This window comes from Thunnus albacares, chromosome 5 (assembly GCF_914725855.1).
Source record: "Thunnus albacares chromosome 5, fThuAlb1.1, whole genome shotgun sequence".
Classification (NCBI taxonomy): Eukaryota; Metazoa; Chordata; class Actinopteri; order Scombriformes; family Scombridae; genus Thunnus; species Thunnus albacares.
The window spans coordinates 33,076,253-33,097,962 of NC_058110.1; the positions used below are offsets into that span (position 1 = coordinate 33,076,253).

Consider the following 21,710-nt stretch of genomic DNA (forward strand, 5'->3'; position numbering starts at 1 on the left):
TGCAGGGGAGGACACACACACACACACACACACACACACACACACACACACACACACACACACCGTAAACACCACAGGGTGTCGCCAAATCCACCATAACACATTAATACTGTTGTGTCAGATAGAGAACATAAACTCTGCAGGTGCACTGAATGTGTCTCTGTCTCAGTTCAAATGTCTCCTGAAGTGTTTCAGACACATTTCTATTTAGTTTTAAGTTATTTTATATTTTCATGTATCACGACAAGTTGAACACGTGTGCACTTGGTGTCTTATCAGTGTGATGTGTGATAACTGATAACTGTACGCAGCATATCGTCTGATCTGTATTCTCCATTCTGAGCTTCCTGAATAGTGTTTATATGCAGAAATTTCTTCAGAGGAAAAGTGACAGAAACAAACAAGAAAAACTAGTATAAAGATTTCATTTCATTAAAAATAATGCAGAGTTTAAAGATGAATTCATGTCTGCTGGACGTCAACATAATAATAATAATAAACACATACAGTGTTTATGTCCAGTGTGATGTAAATACTGCTGTCTGATCTGATCTCTGATTGATCTGATTGGTTCATTCAGATGGAAGAGACAGTCATCGATGACATCATCAGCCTGGAATCGAGCCTCAACGACGAGTTTCTGACGCTGATCGACTCTGGACAGCAGCTCGCTACCACGGTAACAGAAAACACACACGTGTGTATATATTTACAGTACTGTGCCAATGTTTTGGGCACTAAAAGTAAAGTGAGGATGCTTTCAAAAATAACACCATGAATAGTTTTTATTTATCAGTTAACTTAATAAAAAGTTGAGTAAACTGCAGAAACTTAAATCAATATGTTGCTGTGAGCAGCTTTGCCTTTAAAACAGCAGCAATTCTCCTCGGTTCACCTGTTGGGGGTCAAACCATCTGTTGCAGGACTCCTCGTTCTTCTTGTAGCTGAAGATAGTTCTTTATGAGTCTGGCTGGATGTTTGGGCTCATTGTCGTGCTGCAGATGATCAGACGCTTCCCTGATGGAGAAGAATGTAAACATCTAAAGTGCCTAAAACATTTGCAGAGTACTGTACACACACATGAACACACACAAACACACACATACAGGCTCAGACAGTCAGCTGGTCGTGTTTCCGGTTGCTGAACTCCAGTTCTCAGCTCATTCAAGCGCTCTGCTTTACAGTCAAGTGTGTAGCAGTCACCCTCTTGAGGGACTTGCTATCATTTCTCTGTCTCCTCGTTCCGAATTCGGATAGTTGCATGTCTGGGTTGATTGGAGGGTTTATGCAGATCACCTGTGTGCAGAGTGTGGGGACGGGCTCCTAGGTGGTGATTGAGAGCAGCCGGGTGCGTTCCCCTCTCGGCCAATCGAGGAGTGACGACGCCCTTTTTCTGGGATTTAAGAGAAGAGAGAAACTGCACACTGTGGTCACTCTTTTCTTTCCTCCACTGGTTGCAGACCTCGTTTGAAAAGCTTGTCAGACAGGAACTCTGGTCTGTTCAGGCCCTTTTATGTCTTCTTTCTGGTCTTTTCCTTTCTGATGTGAGGGTACTTTTGGAGGGAATACCATAACATAACCCAAGTGTCCTGCATTGGTTTCCTAGTGCCATCGTGCAAGAAGTTTGACTTGCCCCACGATAGCCTAAACACCCGCAGGCTTTTTTTTTCATATTAAAGAGGCGAAGATGTATTATTTCATTATAAATATTGAAGAGGCATTATTTCATTAAGGGGACATTTCCTATTGTGCAACACCTTGTGAGGTTCTCCAGGAGATTATTATTATTATTTTTTTTTATTTCTTTATGTGGCTGGTTATCAGACTTCTTACAGAACATCTGTGTTCAATGGGAATCAGAACCACCACAAATGTTTTAAAACTTGCTGGATTGGAAGAGAGCTTCTCAGTAAGGACACCTGTAGATATGTGACAGTGATTAAAGCCTGGATGTCCTGGTGGTCGTAGTATTTAAGGTGCTGACCATGAACAACAGTTTCCCTGGTTGGAGTCCGGCTGGACATGGTGCTGTTTCTAATCCACATCTATAGAAAACTGCATCATCTGCATAACAATGAGTGTTAATTCCATTAACATCTGAATTATTTGTATAAATAGAAAAAGTGGGCCAAACTCAGAGCTTTGTGGCACTCCGTACGGCACAGTAGAGACATGTTCACACCTGCATTTAGAATAGTAACAGATCAGTGAATTCATCCTCTCCAATTTATCACATCAGTTCAACTTTGGTGAACTTTGACACATGAATTTGCACCGTTGTGCAATAACAAGCCGTCCTAAAGTACAAAAGTGGAGAAAGCTATTGTAGCTTATTAGCTGAGTTCCTAACATCCAGTTTTATTTGTCTGTCAAAGTAAAAACAGACACATGGACACAGGGCTCTTCTAGCTTTTTTGGGAGCCTTATGCAAAATCTTGTTTGGACCCCCCCTTAGCTGTGTTGTTAAAATCATCATCTTCACTATCATCATCACTATCTTCAAAACTTACACTTCTTACATTTTTTAAAAGTGAAGTCATCAGTGATGTCGTCACAGGACAGCTGCTGGTCAATCTCATTACTGATACTGATTATGGAGAGACCACTGAGGACGCTTGGTTATATAACGCATAATGACCTCAAGGTAGTTAAATGAATATCGGATTAGTGTCGAAGTTCATACGGAAGGAGTTGATAAGTAAAGGACTCAGTCAGCAGCTGGAGCCAGAGGGCAGGTTCAATAGAAGACTGTTAAAGCTTTTATTTTGTAAGAAAATAAAATGATACATTTAAAAAAAACAACAACAACAAAAAACTTCAGATGCAATGAAACAGTTTCACAGTAGGCCTACAAAAGCCATATTTCTCCACCATATTTCAGCAGATAAACATACTGTTAAAACCAATAACAGATAAAAACTCAAACATATTCAACCTCTTAATAAACCATAAAGATTTCCTGACTTCCTCTAAAGTCATTTCCCTTATGGTAACAAAGTTCAGTTCTTTGGTATGTTCAAGTGTCATTGCATCCGGTGCACCTGGTAATAAAAGCAAAAGGGACTGCAGGACCAGTGTCAGCACATAAAGGGATGAAGGAAAGGTGTCTTCCTCCAGGTAGATGAAGTACAAATAAAAAATAGTGGCTCGCCATCTTCTCCGTCAAGGAGAGAAATCCAGAGTTCAAGGTCCGAGGCAGAGAGTCTTAAAAACAGAGCTTATTAACAACATGGCTTTTATTTTAGGTCAAGTATCTGTTATCTATGACCATAATAAATCAACAAATCATTAAACTCTAAATATGCCACGATAACATAAAGCAATTAAATGAGTTCAACAGTTTTAACTGTACAGGTCATGAATTAAGATGACATTTTAAACATTTTAGAAATAACATTTCACATGAATTTATTGCATTTTTAACTATGGACTGAGGTACAATACACAGTTCATTTATTACACACCTCATGTTTTTATAATAGTTGTAACGTTTAAGTGCTTTCACTTCTGTATTAAATAAAATGATCACACTAGCAGTATGAAACTAGAACTGTTATGCCTGTGTGCACATTAACACCATTATAAAACAGTGCAAAAGTGCTCAATTAACAACATGCAATAAATGAGCTACAGTTTACATCTCAGGTTTGTCATTCAGAATAAACACCACAGAAATGTCCCTTTAACTTCAGGTCAACTCTGTAATATCTCACAACAGTAAAATGTAGTGTTATGTAACGCTGCAGTAACACATGTCCACCGACTCACGCTAACTACAGGAGTTAGCTACGTTAGCTTCGCTGAAATATTAACTCACGGCAGGCAGCACACATACATACACATTTATTAAGTTTTTACACTTTTTAATAGAGCTGCAACTAATTAATCTGTCGATTATCTTCTCAATTAGTTGTTCGGTCCATAAAATGTCAGAAAATGGTAAAAAAAAAATGTCTATTACACGTCCTCAAATGTCTTGTTTTGTCCGCAATCCAAAGATATTCAGTTTACTGTCACAGACGACTAAAGAAACAAGAAAATATACTACTTTTATCCGCAGAGTTTCTGTCTCGCTCCACGCTCTTCTCTGCGTCTGCTCTTGTCGCGTAGTGAGGGGCGGGGCTTAAAGTATTTCCTCCAACAGGAACTTTAGCTGCGCTTTCTAACCAATGATAAACTAACAAAGTCAGTCTGACAAACAGATGAGTTAGCCTAAAATACAGGATAAAAGTTCTATATAAAACATAGTAATTTAGCCATTGAAGGGGGCCCCCTGGTGGTTAAGGGGGCCCATTGCAGTCGCCTATGATGCAAATATGCAAATCCGGCCCTGCAGGGACACCAGGATGGGAAATTAATTTTTTTTTTTACAAGGTTTTTTTTTCCATAATGACATTTGTTTCTGAGGAATTTTGGATAATTTCCAGGGTATTTTTTTTCAAATGATGGGAAAAACCTTAGATCTATGTTATTCTTTGAAAAAAGCAAGTGGAGCAGCCGAACCTATAACTGTGTGAGTATTTTTACCCATTTAATGCATATTTTATTTTCAAAAGTATTGCTGAATGTCTGGCTTGTTATGTATGACGCTCTGGTTTTAAAATAACACCCGCTATGACAGCTTTGGAAACTCTTCAAGCCACAGGGCAGACCTGTGTAACCAGAGTTACCATTAATCACTCTCCAGCTGCCTCGCTGCGGCGGCGGCCGTGCAGGTACGGAAGCCTAGATGTCCCAACCATCTCTGAGTTGCACTTTGAATACGGAGAAAACCCTAGACACGCTTTGCAAAACGTACTTAGTCTTTGTTTGTGTTTATTTTATGAGGGCATTTAAAAGCAATAACTCCTCTCATGCAAATTTCAAGAGCAGTTTTACATTTTTTAGGAGCATTTTGGCCCCGTAGCCCTCGTTAATATCCGACACACAGTTAGGAGACAGGAGGCCGTGATGTTGATAGGACTATTCAATAAACTGTGTCCACTTTTTGTCCCGTTAGCGACTGAGCTAATGACCTCGGTACTGTGTGTTTTAGAGGCGGAGGAGGATTGTTTACAGAGTCAATGTAAAGACGTGAATTCACCCGACTGGAGGGAAAAACTTTTGTGGCTTTTAATGAATCTGCTTCATAAATGTATAGAGAGCAGATTTAAATAGTTAAAAACTATCAGAGCAGAATATCAGTTCAGTTTTCCAGACTTCCTCGTTTCTGCTGCAGTAGCTGTGGGTGGAGACAGTGTGTGTGTGTGTGTGTGTGTGTGTGTGTGTGTGTGTGTGTGTATGTGTGTCAGTGGAGATAAAAAGTTCACTGGGAGGGGTTTTTTTTTTCTTTCTTAAAGAGACGTTTCCCCATTTTTCAACAGTCATCCAAACAGAAAGAGGAAGAGAAGCTGCACAGCTCGTCTCTCTGTGAATGTGTGTGTGTGTGTGTTTATGTGTGTTTATGTGTGTTTATGTGTCAGTGTGTGTTTGAAGTCAGAAAAGATGAGAATTTTAGTCTTACTGCCGGACCATGAGAAGAGGAGGATTAAATCGGAGGTAAAGTGCTTTGAAGAGTTTTGTCTTGTTGTCTCAGGTCAGTTTGTGCTGTGACCTCTGACCTCTGACCGGCTCTGCACTCTGAGCTGTAACGTTGCTGATCGAGGGAACTTTTTCTGCAGGGAGGGAAGAAGTATTTGGATCTTTTTAATCAAATAAAGTAAAAGTAGAGTTAGCACAGTGTAAGTAAAAATGTTAGTGAATATAAACCATCTTTATTTAACCTAAACCAACCACACTTTTACTTTTAGTGCTAAAAAAAACAGGTTAATTTGTTGTTCTGCAGGAGAAATAACTAACGATTTAATTTAGAGGACTTTGGTTGGAACATTAAAAACATATTTTAGTGTTTAAATCAATCTGCACTGAAGCTGCATGTGGAAGTTCAGTGTGACAGAGGAGTCAATTCTTATCAGTTAAACAATTGGTTTTTAATTTTAGTAGAGACGTTTCCTCTGTCTTTACTTGTTCAGATACACACACACACACACACACACATGCAAAGATCCTGACTCTGCAAACCATTGACTTTATTGCAGATGTATTTGCTTATAGAACATGCCTGACCTGGACTTATGGATAGATAAATAACCTTTTATTTACTCAGGAGAAACCAAATGAGAGCAGCACTCTCATTTATGCAAATATAAAACCAAAACAAGTCATATAACAAAAGTGTAAAACCAAAAGTCTTATACAAAGAAAAAAAACAGTAATATAAGTACAATTACACAGGCATAAAACAGGCACATGAAGGAAAACGGCAGCAGTCATGATATAAAACATCATCCAACAGAATCTTAAAATGTTTTAGTGTTAAAAAGTTTTCTAACTGAAGGAAGTCCTGCAGCTTATTCCACCTATAAGGAGCCTAGTAGGTGAATGCTATGTGTTCAGGTAATGCATTCTTGTGAACAGGTATCCCATGTTAATAAGTCTTAAAATCTGTATAGTAAAGTACTGATGAAATATATATGTTATGATTTGTTCTTTGATATTAAGCACATAATTGATGTTAATGTTTTATGTTATTAATATAAATCTGAGAGAAAAATTAACTTCTTATTGGTCAGTAGTGGTTTGTTTGCAGCAGTTTGACCATAAAGGCCTGAATCATGCAGCTGATGTTACACGTGTCCAGTTAGAACGATGTTAAGACCCGGAAGAGATTATTTGGATTTTTACTTAAAATGACTAAAACGATTAATTCATCATCAAAACAGTTGCCGGTTTATTTTTTATAATAGTAATTTTATCAGTTTATCGACTAATCGTTGTAACTCGACTCATGTTAGCATTTAGCTTAAAGCCTCATGTACAGAAGACTGAGAGCTGCTGGAAACCAGTCAGCCAATAAACCTGATTCTGATATTTTTTTAGTGGTAAAAAGCTGAATTTTAAAAACCTGTTGGTGTGTTTGTGGAAAGAATCTAAAAATCTACTTTTATAGTTTTATTTGAAAATGGTTTACAAACATGTAAATGTGGTAACAAAGTCCTGAAAGTCCAGAAAATGTTCTTTGTTCGAGCTGCTCTGTGTGTGTGTTTGTGTGTGTGTGTGTGTGTGCGCGTTTGTGTGTGTGTGCGCGTGCGTGTGTGTTTGTGTGTGCGTGTGTGTTTGTGTCAGGGTTATCTAGTGTGATGTGAGTTGAAGGCAGCTGTTATCATTTCTGCTGCTTTCCTGTTCGATCAGCAGATTCCTCAGTTTCTGGAGAAACAGCTCAGCTCAGATCAGAGTTTGTGCAGCTAAAAGTGTCTCAGCTGCACAAAGAAAACTCTGAATATAACAAACAGTTTATAATATATATTTTAAATAAAACCGTTTCCGTACGACGTGCGAGCGAACGAACGCAAACTCTGTTAGACGCCACAAAACAGCAGCAGGATGTTCTGATGGTCATTAATTAACTGTGAGAGAACTGACACGTCTTCTTCTTCTTCTTCGTTGGTGTCATTATTCAGTTCTATCAGTATGGAGCAGCTGGCAGACATCAGCCAGCGTGTCTCTGTCTGAAGAAAACAGCAGAAACATTTTACTCAAACCTCTCAAGTCAGAACTAAAAGACTCAGAGAGGCTCCCAAACTGAACCGTCGGCCTGAGAGTTTAAGATTAAATCTGTTGACACGTTTAAATCTTAAGACGCATGTTTTTACCCTCACTTTCTCCTGAAGTGTTTTTACCTCGTGGTCATTTTAATGTCATTTTATCCTATTTATCTTTTTATTGTTTTATCATAAATGTCACTGCTTTTATGTTAAGCATGAATTCTTCTTCTTATTATTATTATTATAATTTACTGGACCAGTTAGAGGACAGACTTGTTACTGACTGACTGGTTTGTCCTCCTCAGTCTGTGAGACAGAAATGAGACACATTGTTTGTCAAAACTCCTCAGATTCATGAGTGAAAACTTTACTCGCAGATGAAAGCTGATATTCAAACACTTTCTCTGTTCCTGTTCAGCTTCAGTCAATGTAATTAAACACATCCCACACACATATTTCACATTTGAAAACCCTGAATTTCTTGTAGATCAGGGGGTTTTCAAAACCGTGGTGGAGCAGGAAGCAGGAAGTTGTTGTAGTTTGATCACTAATCAACACAGTCAGCAGGTGGAGCTCATGGAGGATATCAAGGTGCTTTAAAAACCTCAACGTGTCATAACTCAGTCATAACTTAACACATGGACATAAAACACATATTGATATCATTCACTGTGAGATAAACTTCCTAAAGATATCATAATATCTGATGTGCATCATCAATAAACCTCCATAAAACCACTAAGAAATCAGAGAAGAAGCATCACATTTTAAAGTTTTCTTCAGTATCACAGTAATCCAGTGATAGATTGTCTGTGGCTACACTGCAAAAAGGAGCTCATAACAGCTGATTCAGCAGACTTTCAATGGAGACGGTTTGCGAAAATGTAAACAACTATGGTCTAAAAACAGAGCTGAAGTCGTAGCTCACAGCAGATGTTCTGTCACAGCTGATCCCTGAATGTTTAGTAAAGTAAAGTTATTAGTGTGGAAACAGATGTTTAATGTCTTAGTGATGCATTTATGATCAGCTGCCAAAACAGTTCTGTGATTCTGTGCTCTGATTGGTTCGTTGTCAGCTGCCGGTGGCGGGGAACATGCTGGACTTGTACGGAGGCGGTGGTGGCGGCGGCGGCGGCAGAGGGATGGCCATGCCCACCATCACTGTTAGCAACAGCTGCCCGGCCGACCTGCACGCCGTCAAGACGGAGCTGAGCAGTGAGTTTCAGTTTGTTAGCTCTGACTAACGTCCTCTCAAACACAAAAATATTTACACACATAAACAATTTTAAAAAATCCAGTCTGTAACAACACGATGACACTGTGAGACGTTGTGATACCTTCAAACATCTCTTAGGAGGAAATGAAGACCAAACAAAACGTCCTCTCATCTCGTTTCAATAACGAACATCTGAAAACTTTCAGGGGAAGTTTCAGTTGTTTGGGGAGTTGTGGTCTTTAGAGTCTGTTACTGAAAACAAAACCTGAACTGAAAAAGGAAACGCTGAAAATCTGTCTTCCAATAAATAATGACAAACTTTGCAAACTCTTTTTAGGGAAGGAACATGTCACCCAGTGCAGCCGTGTGACTCATTGATGTAGTTTTTAATAGTTTCTGAAGAACAGCGGAGGAATAAGATGTATCAGGCTTTGATACACACACAGTACTTGTTAGTGGATCAGTTCATTATTGGTTTGGATCCAAACATGAAGAAAAATATAGAAAATCACCAACATTATCCTTTAATTTAAAGGGCAGGTTCACAGTTTTTCAAGGGTGTCTTAAACCAGCAGTCAGGTGTCCATATGAACAGTGAAAGAGGTTTTCCTCGCTGTAATCATTCCTCCTGTTCATACTGGATATTAAAAGATCCTTCAAATGTGTTTTCAATGGAAGTGATGGAGGATAAAATCCACAGTGTGTCCACACAGTCATTTAAAAGTCTCTGTGAAGCTTCTATTCAGCTTCATCAGTCTGAGTTAGTCATATCAAGTGGATATCTGACACATTTACAGTCTTTTTAGCATCAAATTCCCTCTTTGTGTTTCCTCAGACAGTGTTTCCCTGTTGAGCTGCAGGTGGAAGTATAGTAACAAAAAGAGGGACTTTGACACTAAAAAGACTGTAACGTTGAAAGATATCTACTTGATTTGACTCATTTGGACGCTGAAGCTTCATATTAGCTTCAGATAAACTTTTAAATACATTTTTGCACAGAAGGAGGACTGTGGATTTTGTCCCCCATCACTTCCATTGTAAGGTCATTATGAAGGGATCTTCTAATGGTCAGTATGAACAGAAGGAATGATTACAGCAAGAAAAACATGTTTCACTGTTCATTTGGGCTCCTGACTGTTGTTTTAAGACACACTTGAAACATTTTCCTTTAATTAAAATCATCAGGAATTATTGTTATGTTGGAAAATACTGATAAAAATGTAATAATAACTTGTCATGACATCATACCTCTTCTACTTCGACTACTATCTTGACAGTGAAACAGGTTTTAAAAAGTCCAAAAACTCTGCGTTTAACAGCTGCTGCCGCTGCCATGATGACACCTGTAGAGGTAACAGAGCTGATCACTGATTGGCTCAGACAGTTTTGATGTCAGACTTCGGAGAGTTAACCCCCCCCCACAGCGTGTCCCCTTTTTCTCTCTGCTAAATATGTTCTTCCTTCAGTTTGATGAGTCAACATCACAACTTCCTCTGAACACTCACACACATTCGTATTTTCCCACATCATCAGTTCCCACTTCCTGTTCAGTCAACATGAACATTCACACATTTTGTCCCTTTTTCTGTTTTTCCCAGCGGTGGAAGAAGTATTCAGATTCTTGACTGCAGTAAAAGTAACAACACAGCGACATAAAAATACTCCTTTACAAGTAAAAGTCCCGATACACAAATCTGTTGAAATATTGGATCATTTGAACATTTATTGAAATGAAAGCATGTGAGAAGTTTAGAGGGAAAAATCACTATTTGGTGGAGCTGTTAACAACTCATAGACATGTGAAATGTGACCCCGACTACACACTGCTTTTTGTAAGACGTATTTTAAAAAGCTTGTTATATTATCCATTGTGTCAAATCTTCATCTGAAAAGTAACTAAAGCTGTCAAATAAATGTAGTGGAGTAGAAAGTACAATATTTCCCTCTGAAATGTAGAAAGTAGCATCACATGGAAATACTATTATTTATTGAATTGATATATTATTTTGATACACTATATTATATTATTATTTTGAGCGTTTATTGAAAGGGATTCTGGGAAATGTAGGCCAATAGCATTATCTATATTTGAGAGTATTTCACTTCTATTTGCTTTTTTTTTTTTTTTTACATAAACACAATAAACAAATGTGTTTCTTTAAAGCTTAAAGACTTTTGTCTCCCCCTTGTGGCAGTGAGAGCAATTACAAAAACACTTTTGACACGTGATTAGATATTATGCTACACCGTAGTCTACTCCGTCGCTACTGCTGTGGCTGTAAAACGGTGGATAAATTGTTTTGAGTGTCACACAACCCCCATGAAATGACTCGTTTCACTATCAGAATTTGATCCATTCGGTCTGATAACACTTTATCATCATTCAAATTAGCAGAGAGCTAACTGGAAGTTAGCCGCTCGGCTGACGGAAGTCTGAATGTCAAACCTGATGCCAGATTAAAAACTGTGTATACTGTGAAATACAGAGAGCTTCACCTGGCAGTGACAGGCTTCATCAGCATTGTGTGAACTCGTTTGGCGAAGGGCTTGAATGTAACAGACGTTCATTTATGTGTAAAAGAAACAGATTTGATCTTTAGTGATTGGAACATTTTACAGTGTAAAAATAAAGCTGTCAGCGCCCTCTGGTGGACAAACTCTGTGACATTTCTCTTCTGATGACCACAGATATGGAGCGCCGTTTCATTCAAAACCCAGTACCCAAACCGTGCACCACCTATCCAGTCATGGTGCACGGTTTGGGTACTGGGTGTCTGGTAACTGGATAGCTGGTGCACGGTTTGGGTCCTGGGTTTTGAATGAAACGGCTCTCCATACACAGATACACTGACGCTGAGAGATCTGTGAGGAGAGGAAGTCGGATGATGATGATAGAAATCAGACTCAAAACAAAGACTGAAAGGCTGGTTTATTCAGTCTAGAGCTGCAACTAACGATTATTCAATCCAAACAACTTTATTTATCTTTCTTTTGTGACGAGAGAACCGGTACATACAATCAAACCAGCAAATCAGTGCAGAACAGATAAAAGCAGCATAAATAAATCCAGTTTAGGAACAGTATTTAAATAGCTCTCATAATTAAAAGACATGTTAAAATCTAAAAGCTCATAAAGCTCATATTGATACGTTCATTCATGCCTCCATTTAAAGTGCGAGTGTGTGAGACAATCTGGTTTCCAGCTAGACCCGGTTCAGGAGGTTCAAACCCGCTGTTGCTGCAGAGACCATATCTGCAGCCTGATTAGTTTCATTATTGATTAACTTGTCTTTTTTGGTCTATAAAATATAAAAAACTGTAAATAATGCCCGACATAATTTCTCAGAGTCCATGTGACGTCTTCACAGTTGTTTTATCTGATCAACAGTCCAAAACACAAAGAGATTTAATTTACCATCATATCTGGCAAAGAAAGGAATTAAATCATTCAGAAGCTTAAACCTGCAACATTTTTGGCATCATTGCTTTAAAAAAATAATAAAAACAATTATTAGATTATCTAAATAGTTGCTGATTAATTTTCTATCAGTCGACTATTTATTGCATTCAGTCTTCATAACGATGTATTTTCTTTTACTTTAACTGTCACATGTTTCTTATGATGATGATGATGATGATGAAGATGTCGTTGTTGTTGTTGTTGTAGATGTGGATTCCAAAGCTCTGATGAAAGAGAGACAGAAGAAGGACAACCACAACCTCAGTGAGTACTGCAGTATTACTTCACTAATTACTATAGTGTTACCGCATTCAGACTAGGGGTGTGCCCGAATACAAATACGTTATTCAGCAAAACACAAATAGTGAGATTTTTTATGAATATTTGTTTCATACAAATATTTAGAAAATTATTTGTTTTCGGGAAGAAAAAAAAACTCATGTCAAACACCAGCGTGCAGGTCGGTTACATCGCTATCTCAGTGTCTCTCCTCTGCTCCGCTGTGACGTCTATCAGCAGGTCTCAACGAGGGGAGTCACATCCACCTGCTACATGACGCACATTTCTTAATTTGGTCAACACTCCCAGAGTTGGGGGTGTTCCCCAGAGATAAAACTGAACTACTGATACAAGCAAAGTGCTCCCAAGAGACTCTCCATAACCTGTTGTTCCTCTTCTCCTTTCCATAAAGTTAGGTTGTAGAAAATAGGCTTTAAATGAAAAGTGCAAAGCAAGAATCGCCCTTGAAGTTCTTCCCTACATGTTACATCTGACTCTGTGTTATGGGTGTATAAATAGGTAGAGGTCTGTCTGCAATGAGGCGATGAGTTAAGTTTTAGCTCAGTAGTCAGTGAAGTTGTCTGTGATCAGGGAGACTCCAGTTCGAAACCTGGTGTGAATTTTCTAAAATTAAAAGCGTAATAGAAACAAAAACAGGATTTTAAAGCCTCTTTCCACTTTTGTTCGAATACAAATACAAATACTGGACCCTCTGCACATCCCTAATTCAGACTATCAGGTGTCACAGAGGAACATTTGCAGGAAGGTTTCAGTTAGTTTCTCTCAGTCAGAATGGAAATAAAACAGCAGATTTTCAAAATAAATCTCATCACGTCGGATGTTGATGTTGATAATTAACAAAGTGGTGAATATTCAAAATTCAAGACAAGAATTAACGGCCTGATATTTGTTGTCACTGAGGACGACGATCAGCTGCTGATCTGATTCTTCCTTCTGTTTGTTAACGTCTGATTTCAACATGTGTCTGTTCCCGACGGCCGGATCTGCTGCTGCGGTTATATTGCAACATATTTGATCAAACTGTTGAGTGAACAGATGCTGCTGAGAATTACTAAGAAATGTAAAAAAAAAAAAAAAAGAGGAGTGCGTGTTAAACTTCTGATTTACTGAAGCAGCAAGAAAAAACCTATTTTCATGTTCGTTTAGGCTCCTGACTGTCGTTTTAACGCAGACGTGAAAAATTGTAAGATAAGAATTGTATTGCAAATGACAAACAAATAGAATAATATGCATAAAGCAGATAATGAATAAGTCTGAGCAGGTGTGAGATGATGTTTCAGCAGGATATCGTACCATTCACAGAGGAGATGAAGGAGCTGCTCTCAGCTAGTGATGAAACAGCTCCGGGAACAGCTGAGAAAACCAAAAATAACTGTTGACGTTGAAGAAAACATTTAGATGTCGTGTTTCTTCGGTTTAACGGCGGTGGCATTCTGAAGTTGCAGTTTGATTGCATCATTTCCTGCGAGTTTAAAACGGTGTGTTAGTATATTGATTTCTGGTGAGCTGCAGTGTTTCTGGCTGCAGACAGTTTCCTCACTTTTGTCTGTCATATAAAGACAAAACGTGCCAAAAATACAAAGATAAAAGAATAGAATGTTTATTACTATTTAATGTATAAGATTAGTGTGCAGTAACAGTCAAATAAACTGCAGCCTGCAGTGATCTCACAGTTCAAAGGTCAAGTTTAATGAACACATATCATCCTGTCCACTGTTAGCTGTTGCAAAGTATCACATATGTTCATTAGTAAGTATCATCATCAGTAGTTTTCATCTATTTTCAGCTTTCTGAGGATCAGTTTTTAGTTAAATATACAGTAGTTCTGTGTTTTTGTTTGTAGATGACCGACTGAGTGCAGCTCTCTGGATGTTTTTTTGTGGTGCGACTTCTTCTGAATAAGTGTGAAACTCTCCAAGAGTGAAAATACGAACAAATAATGTTCATTTTGTTGTTTTTCAGTCGAGAGGAGGAGGAGGTTCAACATCAACGATCGGATCAAAGAGCTCGGAGCTCTCATCCCTAAAGACAGCGACCCGTCAGTAAACTCTTCATCTTGTGTTATTACATTTAAAAAACACAAATTCTCAAATGAAAGCAAACATTCAAATACTGTTCAGTCACTGATGAACTGTCGACTGCTGTTAATTTACCCTCAATGAAACTCAACACTTCCTGCAGAAACAAATACAAACAACAATGCAAATAATTTGACATGTTTTACTAAACAGCTGCGACCTTTTAACAGAACATCGACTGTGAGCTACAACTGCAGCCCCGTTTTTACATCATATTTGTTCATTTGTTCACATTTTGGCAAATAGTCTCCATTAAAAGTCTGCTGAATCATCTGTTAGCAGCTCCTGTTTGCAGAGTATTTATGGACGTACAGACAAGTGTCACCGGATCACTTTGATACTGAAGAAAACTTAAACGTGATGATTCTCTGGCTGCTTTCTTGACGCTTTCTTCTTCTCTGATTTCTAAGTGGATTTATGGAGGTTTAATGATGATGGATGTCTGAGATAATAACCGTGTTCCCATCAACTTATCTTTATGTGCATTTAGAAGTATTGCATTGGAAAAGGTTGATATAAATGGAAAAATGTGAAAAACAGTTTTTACACTCACTTGAGGTGATTTTTGCCTTTTTCAAAAAAAGAGTTTATGTGCTAAATGGGACAATTAAACACCTTTGCGAATAAGTTTTTAACATAGTGAACATTTAACTCACTGGACTGTTTCTGCTGTCTGCGTCCTTCCACATATTCCCATTATGCACACAAACATGGCCAATACAAGCTGACGTGAAAGAACAATTACAACTTGCCAAATTGAAACACATTCCCGAAGACCTCCCTCCATTTTTCTCTGGTAGATGACCGAGGTGACTGGTTTTGTTTCCGGTTCAGAACCTCTACTTCTTCTACTCTGTTTATTACAGCCATACGTCACGTAGCCTATATCGCCAACTTCTACACTTTGCGTAGCCGAGTTTATTCACTCCAAACCAGTTGATGGAAACAAGCCTAGTTTGCGTTTTCTTTTGTGTGACATTTCAAAAGTTTGCTTAAAATTTGCTTGATATTAGTCACAGTTTGTAAACCTCTGCAGGAAGTCTTTAGTTTCATTGATGGCAGCGTAACGTGATTGATAAACGATAAACAGACAGAGCTGGTGATAAACAGAGAAAGCTTTCATTTGAGAATAAACTTCTTAACATTTCACTCATTAATGAATTAAACAAATACTTCTATGATGTCATCAGTTAACTGTATAAGAGATTAATAAATATTATATTTCATGTCCTCAGTTTACACATAAAGATCCATTCTGGAGATCTAAAGAGAAAGATGGATAATGAGATAATTAACTCGTTATTAGAAAATAATTTTGTCATCCAGAGGTAACGAGATAATTAACTTTGAGATAAGAAGATATTGAAAAATAAGATGTTCATGTATAAATACGTCTGTAGAGTTTCAGTAAAGAGCCAATAATTTGGTCACATTCTGTCTGCATCTCGTTATGCTCGTTGTTGCCGTGTGTTAACGAGACGCGGCCTGTGATTGGTCGAGCAGGGAGACGAGGTGGAACAAAGGAACCATCCTGAAGGCGTCGGTGGATTACATCCGCAAACTGCAGAAAGAACAACAGAGATCTCGAGAGATGGAGGAGAGACAGAGGAGGCTGGAGAACACCAACCGATCCCTGCTGCTCAAGATACAGGTACAGATCTCAACCAATCAGGGACCTCCAGCACTCTGATTGGTCCTGTTCCTAAAGAAACTAAAACTAAAAACTCCAATGTCTATGAGTTGTTAACAGCTCCACCAAATAGTGATTTTTCCCTCTAAACTTCTCACATGCTTTCATTTCAATAAATGTTCAAATGATCCAATATTTCAGCAAAAATCAAAGATTAGAGAAAAAGTCCAAAAACTGAAAACAGATTTGTGTATCAGAACTTTGTTTTTTCTTCTTTCCTCTCCCATTAATCATCTCACCACCCCTCAGATTTATCTGCTGACCCTTTGGAGGGGCCCGACCCCTAGGTTGGGAACCACTGGACTAAACTAGCTAACTGTATATAAAGTAGTGTAAACTAGCTCCACCTCCAGCAGCTACAACAGTAACATGCTGCTCTAACACTGATGCTTCACTATTAATAATCTAATGATGTCATATATAATAATATATCAGTCAGAGGGACCAAACCACTACTTTTACTGCAATACTTTAACTACATCAAGCTCATAATACTGATGTACTTTTACTGCAATACTTTAACTACATCAAGCTCATAATACTTATGTACTTTTACTGCAATACTTTAACTACATCAAGCTCATAATACTTATGTACTTTTACTGCAATACTTTAACTACATCAAGCTCATAATACTTATGTACTTTTACTGCAATACTTTAACTACATCAAGCTCATAATACTTATGTACTTTTACTGCAATACTTTAACTACATCAAGCTCATAATACTTATGTACTTTTACTGCAATACTTTAACTACATCAAGCTCATAATACTTATGTACTTTTACTGCAATACTTTAACTACATCAAGCTCATAATACTTGTGTACTTTTACTGCAATACTTTAACTACATCAAGCTCATAATACTTCAGTAGGATTTTTCATGCAGGACTTGTATGGCATATTGTGAATGTATTTTATTGGTACTTTTGCTTAATTAAAGGATCTGAATATTTCTTCCACCACTGCTCAGATCTGTGTAACATGTTTGTTTGTGTTGTTGCAGGAGTTGGAGCTTCAGGCTCGCCTCCACGGCCTCTCCTCCTCTTCCTCCTCTTCCTCTCTGGATGTCACCGTGGCCGACCCCCAGGCGCTCCTCTCCCCTTCGCTGCCTCACCCCTCCTCCTCTGTGGTCATGACGACCCTGGTGACCCCCCCGCAGGGTTTAGATGCCCTTAGCTTTGCGGAGCTGGACGAGCCTCAAGGGGCGTCCGGCGTCTTCTCCCCCGACCTGATGTGTGACGTCGGGCTGACGTCGCTGGACATCCTGATGGAGGAGGGAGGAAGAGGAGACGTGATGTCACCTGCAGGAGGCGCCGACCCGCTGCTGTCCTGCGGAGCCTCAAAGAGCAGCAGCAGGAGGAGCAGCTTCAGCATGGACGACGACCTCTGATGACGTCAGCACTCTGATGGATATGATTGGTCCGTGCTGGAAGCGGGAAGCCGGCCTGCTGGGAGCTTTTTTTTTTTTTTTTTTTTTTTTTTTTTTTAATAGAACTATTTTTAATCGATGACATCACAAACTGAACGAAGCACAAGTCGATGTCACAGGGAATCACTGTCCTACAGTGTAACCATGGCAACCGCTGTCCCTCTAGGATGCTCCTGTGTAACCATAGTAACCACTGTATCCTCAGTGTAGCCATGGTAACTGCTGCATCTTCCTCTGTAACCATGGTAACCACTGTATCCTCCACTGTAACTGTGACATCCACTGTGTCCCGCAGCGTGATGACCGTTGAGTTCAGCCCAGAAACAACTAGAAGCTGATTGGCTGTTTCTGAACAAACCCACAGCTGATTGGTTGGTAGAGGTACAGCTGGTCAGCGCTCCAGGTGATCAATAACTCCTCAATATCAGGTGAAAAGTCTTAAATTCAGTTTTCAAAAACTCAGAATTTGTTTCTCGAGTTTTAGTTCAGAAGAAGTTTCTGGTTCTCAGGATAAACATGAACATCATCAGTGAAGAATTTTAGGCAAAGTTTGGTTTAAAGTTCTTCATTTCGCACCACGAGGAACCTAAAACATGTTCTTTGATGCAGCAGATGTTTCTGTAGGACGGAGGAGTTGTTTTTATAAACGTCCTACAGATCGAAACTCTTAAACCGTCCCGACAAACTGGCTCTTTTGTTTCCAATCAGCTGTTAATACTTGTGTTTGATCAATCAGTGACCTGCAACACTGTAAGCTACGTCCTGATAGGTCCTGCTCCATCACATGGTCAGGATCAGGGATGTTAAAAACTAGAATCATCGTGGAAGACTTTTTATGCCCGGAAGAGAAAAATAAAAGGATGAAAAATTGGAAATAACAAAAATAAAAATACTCATGCAAAATCAAAATTCTGACTAAATTTAAATTATGAGATACTAATTTACACCATGACGACCGACGGGTTAAAGGAACCACAGCATCCTGGTTTAAGTCCGGTCGGGGACGTTTGTCACAGGTCGAACTCGCTGACTCTCTATATACTATATATACCTTAGGTAATAAGTCACAATTCTGATTATTATCTAATAATCTTGACTTTTAAAGTCTTTTTTTTAACTTTTGAAATTATGAGATACTAATATAAAATTCTGATTTACCGTCTATTAATCTTAATTTTAAAAGTCCAATCCTTGGCTCAGTCACTTGTAATTTTGACTAAGAATGACTCTCCTCATAATTTTGACTTTTCATGAGTATTCTGTCATTCCTAAATTTATCTTTTCCTGGTTGCAATGAGCTTCCTCACAAAAGGAAAGACGGGTTCCCAGAAAAGTTTCTGTGGTTGAAAAGGGCTTAAAATCACCTCTGTTGATATTTTTTTTATATAATGATTTAAATTAGAGTGAATCAGTTGTTTTAGCTGTTAACATGATCATAAAAGTCCTGCTGCTCAGCCGTCAGTGATGTCACAGCAGGTGTCCTTCAGTGCTAAAATGATTGATCGATCATACTTGTTTCACCTGTTCTGACCAGTTTAACCACCTGAGATACAAGAGACAACATTATTAAACACCTCCGAGTCTTCAGTTGTGTAGTCACATGTAAGATTTTTCAGAGTAAAGAAGCAGTTTGAAGAATCATTTCATATAGAATATGTGTTGTGTCTGTAAAAACAAAAAAACAAAGTATATTCAGGAAAAAGGTTGGAGGCTTTTTAATGGGACGCCTGTTCTGACACTTCAGTCCTGTAAATGTAAATATGTACATAAACACATGAATCTATAATCACTGTGTGCTGGAAACAAACACCCTGAGGAGATATTTTAGTGGAAGAAAAGAGAAAATTTTAGCTGACTGATTGATCTGATCAGGATTTATTATTAAAGATATTAGTCTGTTTTTATCTTGACTTTAGATTTTTGAGCTTCAGAGGAAAACGAAGGGAAACTATTGATCCACCAGCAGCATCACCTGGATCTGTTCTTATGTAGAGAAAAACTCACTTTAAAGGGGCATAAAGCTGTTTTAGCTGCTTCATCAGTGTTTACACTGATGTCCTTCATTCAAGCAGTTTCACTTCAAAACTAAAATCCACCTGCAGAGAGATAATCCAGCATTTAGGAAGCTTTGTTATTTTATCAAAGTTTTCGTCATTTTGTAATTATGTTGAGAGCAGAGACTGTTTTCAAAATCTCACCTTGTTGAAGTTCAAATGTGAAATTTCAGAGTCATCTGTTGAAACTTTTTAATGGAAAAAGAAAAGGACCACATTCACTGAACTGTATGAACTATAGGTTGGAACCAACTGCCAAGTTAGCTAGGTGTTAGCGATAGCATCTCTCATCTATGAATTAGTTCATGGACACCAGCTAGTTCAGCTAGTTGTAACTGTTAACTACAAACTTGATAGTTTGTACAGCTAATGTTAGGAGTTAACTGGAGCTATAGATGAATTATAGTTCAGAACTAACTGCTAGCTGTTATCTACAAAATATAGTTCCCACAGCCAACTATAGTAAAGAGAACGTTAGCTAACTGTTAGATAAAAGCCAGCTATAGCTAAGCTATCAACTCTATTAGTTCATAGTTAACAGGTAGGATAACATACTGTTAGCTGTAGCTTGTTGTTACAGACAAACTGTGTCTATACAGCCAACTAAATAGAAAGCTAACTGCCTGTTAGCTATAACTGAACTGCATGAACTGTAGTTTGGAAACAACTCCAAAGTTATAGCTATAGCTGGCTTTTATCTATCAACTCTATTAGTTCATAGCTTACAGCTAGGATAAGTAGCTGTTAGCTGTAGCTCACTGTTATTCAGAAACTTTGCAGTCAGCTACAGTTAAAAGTGAGCTAACAGACTGTTGGCTGGAGCTGAAAGATATGAAACTGCATTGTGGAGCCAACTGATAAGTTAGCGGTTAGCTCAACAAAAGCGGTTAGACACAAGCTAACTCACTGCTGTAGCTGCAGCTAACAGTCAGTTAGCTTTGTCTCAAATATGTTTTCTGCACATTAATGTCATCTGCAGACAGATGTGAAGCAGCAGATTGTTTATTTGGGTTTGTGCAGAAACTCAGGACTGATCTGATGTCAGCTGTTTGCTTCACATTCAGACTCTGTGACATCTGAACTTTAACTGTCTGAGATTTTAATCCAGTTGTCCTCCCTGATGTCATGAGACTAAAAACAGAACACAGGTTTAGTTTTATCAGTTCCTCAGCGAAGGAGAAACATTTTAATAGTGAAAATATCACCAGAATAAAGAGCCATGAACTGTCTGGATGTTACATGAGGTGATACCGGTTACTATAGCAACAGCAGCCGGTCCAGCTGTCAATCATCTGTTATCAGATGAAAGCTTCCTCCATAAAGGGATTTCTGTTTGTCATTTATTGATGTTTTTATTATGTTTATATGACATTTATGTTTACAAACACACAGCTCAGTGTTTCTGTGTTTCATGTAGTCTGAAAATGATCTGAATGTGTTTCATTTAACGTCATGTTTGTTTTTATAGATCCTTTATGTTTCAGATTTAAACTTTTTTATTGAAATAAACTGATAAAAAAAAACAACTAGTTTTTAAAATCTTTTTTGTCTTTTGTTTCCTCACAAACACAAACAAGTACACCATCTGCTCTGTCTGTTTCCATCATTATATTATCATCATTTTTATTCATGAAGTGTTTATAAGAACTATAGAAACGTGTTCATCAATAGTTTTTACAGAAAAAGATGAAATATTTGCCAAGTACTACATTTAGTGTACACAAAAAATAAAGAAAATAATAAAAAAAATAGTAAGGAAAGAGGTTTTTGTTACAATAAAAAATACTGAACAGAATCTAACAATATTTCAATAATAATATTTTAAAACAAACCCTCACGTCAACAAATAACTGATTATTAATTTGCAATAATGGTGCTAATAAAGTCTATAAA

At 38.1% G+C, this 21,710-nt stretch overlaps 1 protein-coding gene and 1 long non-coding RNA gene across 3 annotated transcripts in view; one reads left to right on the forward strand and one right to left on the reverse strand.

Moving 5' to 3' along the window:
- The window catches only part of tfe3a (transcription factor binding to IGHM enhancer 3a), a 27,981-nt gene extending 9,679 nt beyond the window's left edge, over nucleotides 1-18,302 (forward strand). For both annotated transcript variants that reach the window (XM_044350505.1, XM_044350506.1), the window contains 6 exons: nucleotides 581-679; nucleotides 8,660-8,798; nucleotides 12,467-12,523; nucleotides 14,522-14,597; nucleotides 16,141-16,288; nucleotides 17,338-18,302. In XM_044350505.1, the coding sequence (XP_044206440.1) occupies nucleotides 581-679; nucleotides 8,660-8,798; nucleotides 12,467-12,523; nucleotides 14,522-14,597; nucleotides 16,141-16,288; nucleotides 17,338-17,724 (906 nt within the window). In that variant the 3' untranslated portion in view covers nucleotides 17,725-18,302. The remainder of the gene's footprint in view (nucleotides 1-580; nucleotides 680-8,659; nucleotides 8,799-12,466; nucleotides 12,524-14,521; nucleotides 14,598-16,140; nucleotides 16,289-17,337) is intronic.
- On the reverse strand, nucleotides 768-1,783 carry LOC122981828. The gene is made up of 2 exons (XR_006403320.1): nucleotides 1,107-1,783; nucleotides 768-1,017 (listed from the first exon to the last, which is right to left on the reverse strand). It is a non-coding gene; the product is annotated as an uncharacterized LOC122981828 (long non-coding RNA).
- Nucleotides 18,303-21,710: the final 3,408 nt, after the last annotated feature.